This window comes from Triticum aestivum, chromosome 6A (assembly GCF_018294505.1).
Source record: "Triticum aestivum cultivar Chinese Spring chromosome 6A, IWGSC CS RefSeq v2.1, whole genome shotgun sequence".
Classification (NCBI taxonomy): Eukaryota; Viridiplantae; Streptophyta; class Magnoliopsida; order Poales; family Poaceae; genus Triticum; species Triticum aestivum.
In genome coordinates this window covers 117,285,083-117,290,798 of record NC_057809.1, presented here as the reverse complement: position 1 = coordinate 117,290,798, position 5,716 = coordinate 117,285,083, and the positions used below count along the sequence as shown (strand labels likewise).

The 5,716-nt window shown below is 50.9% G+C and overlaps 1 protein-coding gene across 1 annotated transcript; it reads left to right on the top strand.

The window, feature by feature from the left end:
* The first annotated feature begins 525 nt into the window (after positions 1-525).
* Positions 526-2,809, top strand: LOC123132408 (protein G1-like1). Its single transcript, XM_044552191.1, has 2 exons — positions 526-777; positions 1,650-2,809. Exon 2 carries the CDS (start codon positions 1,697-1,699, stop codon positions 2,474-2,476), a length of 780 nt encoding a protein of 259 aa, XP_044408126.1. The 5' UTR covers positions 526-777; positions 1,650-1,696; the 3' UTR covers positions 2,477-2,809.
* Positions 2,810-5,716: the final 2,907 nt, after the last annotated feature.

The window sequence follows — 5,716 nt, the reverse complement described above, 5'->3', positions numbered from 1 at the left end:
GAAAATACCATGTAAAAATAAAATACATTTTGTCATGTATGATTAAATTATTTCTTTTCTTTAACCCGTTTCATAGAACACCGTGGATGAAATGAGCCATCCATCCACCTACCTAATAACCTCATCACGTCGACAAGCAGATCGACGATCGAATACAGAAGGAACGAGTACATACCGATCGACGATTGGACACCCCCGTCCGTCTCCCTCGTCACACACGCCAGAGCTTTGAATAGACAAATATGGCCTCTCCCCCGGCCGCATTTGCTTCTCTCCTGTAGTCCTGTCCTGTGGAATCCATCATCTTGACGTGACATCTCCATACCTCTCCCTTCCACCGCATTCAATGCGAAGACAAGCTGCCTCTGGGCATAGGTGTACTGCCTAAGCTATAGCCATGGAGGACAGGGGATGAGAGAGAGAGAGAGTAGATCGACGACGATGATATGAGAGAGAAGGTGAGGTGACAACTGAGGTGACGACCTTTTCTGCAATGTGGAAAGGATCGACATCCTCTCTCTTCCCCCTGCCCCACCAGGTTTGATATCCGCGCTCCCTGGGTCCCGCTCCCTTGTCTCCCTTCCTCCTTTACATAGACCCTATCTTCTTCTTCTAGCTCTTGGCTTCCTCCTCAGTCCCCCTCCCCTCCTCACCAGAAGCTCGCTCAGGCAGCTCTGGTCTGCTGCCTCCACCTCCATCGTGCCGGCTGATCGAGCAGCTGGTTTTCCTGGTTGCTTGCCTTCTTGCTCGTCGTCGCCCACTTTCATCGTCTTCTTGGTGAGTGCGTACGTTTTCTGCTTCATCGGGTTGCAGATTTGCGCGCGCTTTCCTCTCGATCTTGATCCATGCTCTCTGATTTCTGCTTGATTGATTATGTGCCTTGAACTGCTGCATCTTGGCATGTGTTAGTCAAATCTAGGGCATGCTTGTCTGACCTTTCAATTTGGGAATCAAGAACCAAGAAGCTTTATTTAATCATGCGCCTCCCCTCCCCCCGGTCGATTTAGTTTTAGTTTTCTTCGTCTTCATCGTCATGGACTAGATTTTTTGCGTGCCTGTGTGAATATATCTTCACTGTACCAAGAAAGAAAGAAAAAGCTAGTACCAGATCTTACTACTAGCGCTAGCTAGGGTTCCATTAATTCCATCCATGCGTGCGAGTTAGGGCTTTTTCAATGAAGTAATCTCACCCGTCGATCGCCATCACTGTGCGTCTGCGCAGGTAGCTAGCCTCGGAGCTCTTGCTACATCCTACAGCGTGTTTCTGTTTTTGCCATGTCCCGTGTTGTTTTTTCCCCTTCTGCATGTCTCAGGTTGTGTCAGCTCGTTGCATCATTGCATGGCTGCCCTGCCAAACCTCAGCTCAGCTGAGATCGTAGGTTTGAGAAACATGCGGCCTGAGAAACACTTGTCCTCATGCTAGTTAGGTGTCAGCTAACCTGAAACCCTAGTTCTCGCTGAATCTTGATCTGCCATAGCTAGAATCGGAGGGAGATACTAGTTCGCCAAGAATTTCAAGAAACCCACGAGCTCTTGACAGTACACTGGGACACTAAGCCATAAATATAGCTATAGATATATATTTATTGCAGTCGTTTGACCATTGGTCAAGGCCGGCTTTGTTTATTAATGCCATGTCATCGGTGCAGATCTGAGGTGAGAAGCGGCGAGGAGGCAAGTTGGTCGGCCGGCGGCGATGGACATGTCTGGCGTGAGCGCGGTGGACAGCCCTGGAGGCGGCAGCGCGTCGTCGGTGTTGGGAGCGCCGCGGCCGAGCAGGTACGAGTCGCAGAAGCGGCGGGACTGGCAGACGTTCGGGCAGTACCTACGGAACCACCGCCCCCCGCTGGAGCTGGCGCGGTGCAGCGGCGCGCACGTGCTGGAGTTCCTCCGGTACCTGGACCAGTTCGGCAAGACCAAGGTGCACAACGCAGGGTGCCCTTTCTTCGGCCACCCCTCGCCGCCGGCGCCATGCCCGTGCCCGCTGAAGCAGGCGTGGGGGTCCCTGGACGCGCTGGTGGGCCGCCTCCGCGCCGCCTTCGAGGAGCACGGCGGCCGCCCGGAGGCCAACCCGTTCGGGGCGCGCGCCGTCAGGCTCTACCTCCGCGACGTCCGCGACGGCCAGGCCAAGGCGCGCGGCATCGCCTACGAGAAGAAGCGCCGGAAGAGGCACCCCCAGACGTCGTCGAAGCAGAAGCAGCAGGCGGAGCCGGCCTCCGCCGCGGCCAGCCCGGCGCCCGTGGACAGGCCCGACATGCGGCATGGCATGCTGGAGCAGACGCACTACCTGTTCCCCATGCACGCGCACCTGTTCCAGGGACACTTCCTGGCGCCGGCGCCCGACGGCGACCCCGTGGGAGCCCTGGATGGCGTAGTCCCCGCCGGGGATGACATCGTGATGGTGATGGCGGCCGCGGCAGCCGCCGCCGAGGCGCACGCTGCCGGGTGCATGATGCCGCTGTCCGTGTTCAACTAGCTAGCTCGACGCTGAGAATTAAGTAATTAAGTAGGCCTAAGTAAGTCAGGCGTGCATGTTAGTTTTGGCAATGGCGATGCCTTGGCTTGGTCATCTCGCCATTTGAACACCCCTAGGTTACTTTGTACGCAGTGCGCTCCATCTCTTCGAGCGTAATCCACTAGTAGCTCTTTTGGTGAATTTGCATTAGCGACTGAGGTAATTGATCATGGTTATCTGTAATGTAATCTGCATGGTTGTGTACGTGAAGTTACAAAAGTTGGCAGGTTTGAAATGTTGGCTTAATGAAACTCACAGCCAATTAAGTGCTATGTTTGTGGTTGTAAAACATAAGTGCTATGTTTGTGTTACTCCATTTCATGGTTAGCTAGCACAGAATGTTTCTCTAATAAGTGTCTAATTTAGTTCACCAAGTCATTTCTCATTCTAGTTCGCTGAGAAATACTAAAAAATAGTGAATATAAATGTAGGGTCACTGGTCATATCTACTAGTACTAGTTTATAAAATCCCGGCCCAACAGTCATATCTTCAGTTATACTTTACTTTTCTATTCGTATATTAATGAATACAACATTACTGTCGTGCGGCGATGCTTCTGATGGCATACCTAGCCAAACACAACTAACGCTCATGCACCTGTCGGATCCAGCTACAAGTACTTCCTTCGTTTCTTTTTAGTCTGCATATAACATTTGATCAAAGTCAAATTTTATTAATTTTGATTAAATTTATAAAAAAATATTAAGATTCACAATATGAAATCAATATTACTAGATGCATCATGAAATGTATTTTCATACTTTGTGTAGATGTTCATATTTTTCAATATAAATTTAGTCAAACATTGTGTAGTTTGACTTTAATCAAATCTTATATGCGGAGTAAAAAGAAACGAAAGGAGTATATGAATATACGATACTTAGAGCGTCATACATCAAATAATGCATTCCACATCAGTCGGATATCTTAAATTCATATTATTACGTGCAACGTAAAACGATATTTAAGCGAAGCTCGTCTGCTCCGCCATGCTCATGTCTGGCGGCCGGCTGTGCTCATCAGAGTGTTGGTTCGATCGCCGTCAAGGTAGAGTAGGGTATGAGACACGAGCCGATTCACGGGACTTAAGGCATCGCCGTCTTCCATGCCCTGTTCTTCCTCGTCGGAGCCCGCAACTTGGATGATGTCGGTGAACGTCAAATCGATGATGGACCCGTCCTAAGATGAGCCGGCGCCACCCATCACAACGCGGTTGCGGCGTCCGGACTGATGCACCATACGGGTCGCTGGAGAATGTGACTCCGCCTCGTCAATGTCCACCGTCGCGAGGGCTGCAGCCCGCTACCTCGCACGGCGGGCACGCCGTTCCATGCTTTCGTCGGACGACGCCCATGGTGCGTCCCGCTGCTCGGCACGCTAACGGAGGGGTTACACGTCCGCCACCGCGTTCAGAGGCCAGACAGACCACACCGCCTCTGCTGAGGCAGCGACGACACAGCTAGTGCCGGATCCACGCGCCATTTGGGCGGACGCAATGGATTCTCGATGGATGGAGTCCGAGCACTGTTGTGCACGGGCCTTTTTCCAGGAGCGGCGAAGCACAAGCCGGACGGCTATCTCCTCCTCAGGGCCACGTGGGATGAGCTCGGGGTCGACGGATTTATAGGTAAAGGACTCGAAGCCGTTGCCCGCCATGCTGAAGACGGTCGGAGACGATAGCTTGGGTGACGGAGGAGAGTGGAGCGAAGTGGTTAAGGTTTGGTTCGGCGAGCAGATGTGCAGAAATATATGCAGGGGAGGGTGGACCATCGTAAGCCGGTGATAATGTGACGAACGTGCCCGGGCATCCTATATATGTCTTATATTTGAACTGGATATGAGAGGTGACAATCAGCCCGAGCGTCTGAGATCCCATTTGAGACGTCCCTCTGGATGGCATTTTTCTTATCGACCAGTGACTGAGGAGTCGGGGCGTTTGAAGTGTCGGGCTGTAGACGCTGTTATCAAGTAGGAGTAGTACACGCTTGCATCTTTGTATACCGGTTGTGGCGGCCAACATCACAACAACGTACTACGTCAGATTTCAGTACTACAAGCAATCAACGATCCATTCTCCAGTGTACTGTAGCCAATTCAAAAAGTTCATCACTCTCCGCCATCGGATCGATCGGGCGCGCGCACCTTCGTACTCCAGAACTTTTTAATGGGATAGCGAAAGTAGTTTTGATGGAGACCAAACATAGACGTGCGGTGCGAATGCAGCTGCCATTCCCACCAGCTCAGTGCGAGCGTGTGGTTCCTGCTACTCGCCTTGCTGGAACCTGCACAGTGATATCGGTGTGCTAATGGCATGACATCGATGCAGCGTATGATCTTCAGGCGGTACAGATTAATGAAATGGTTGCCCACTTGATTCCCATGCAGACTGGGAGTGGATGTGACTCGTGCATGTACTGCCGCTGCGACCAGGTTTCCCCTGATTTGGCAGTGCGCTGCAGCCTGTGCTGGGCGCCTAGACCTGGACCAGTCAAGCGTTTCACAGGACCTATCTTGGATTGGTCCATCCGAGGCAGTTTTTTTGCAGAGATCAGCTCACTATTTCAAAGCTGTCTTTCATATTTCCATAGATATTAATGAGATAACACTTTTTTTTTCGAAAAGGGGAACTTCCCGGCCTCTGCATCAGAAAGATGCATACAGCCACCTCAATAAATAACAATAGGTTCAACAAAGTCGTTAAGTCTTCAACAACATAAAGGGGAGCTCATCAAGAGCATCGCAGCTAAACCAAGATAAACCACAATGGCCACAACCGGCTGGTAAAAGAAAAGATAGGAGCACTAATAGCCTATCCTATTACATGACCGCCAACCAAACCGGTTGAAAATATCCCGCGCTACCATCTCCCACCGGACAGATCCAGTAACCAAACGCTCCCTGGCCTCCATCGGAGTGAGTAAGGACCACATACGGATCAGCGCCGTAGCACGGAATAAAACCTGCAAAAAATGAATAGTAGTTATTCTGTTAAAGACCAAATCATTTCTACAGTTCCAAACTGCCCATAACAACGCATACACTCCTACACGAATATGTCTAGTTGTTTCGGACTCTATCCTATCCAGCCACGTTCCAAATAACGCCCCGACCGTACAAGGAGGAGTAATGTTAAAAGCAATTTGCACAGTGCGCCACAAAATTCTCGCCAAAGGACAATCAAGGAAGAGATGCTTAATGGT

What these genes read in the sequence shown, in the direction of transcription:
- LOC123132408 (XM_044552191.1), top strand. Translation starts at nt 1,697, where the DNA reads ATGGACATGTCTGGCGTGAGCGCGGTGGACAGCCCTGGAGGCGGCAGC.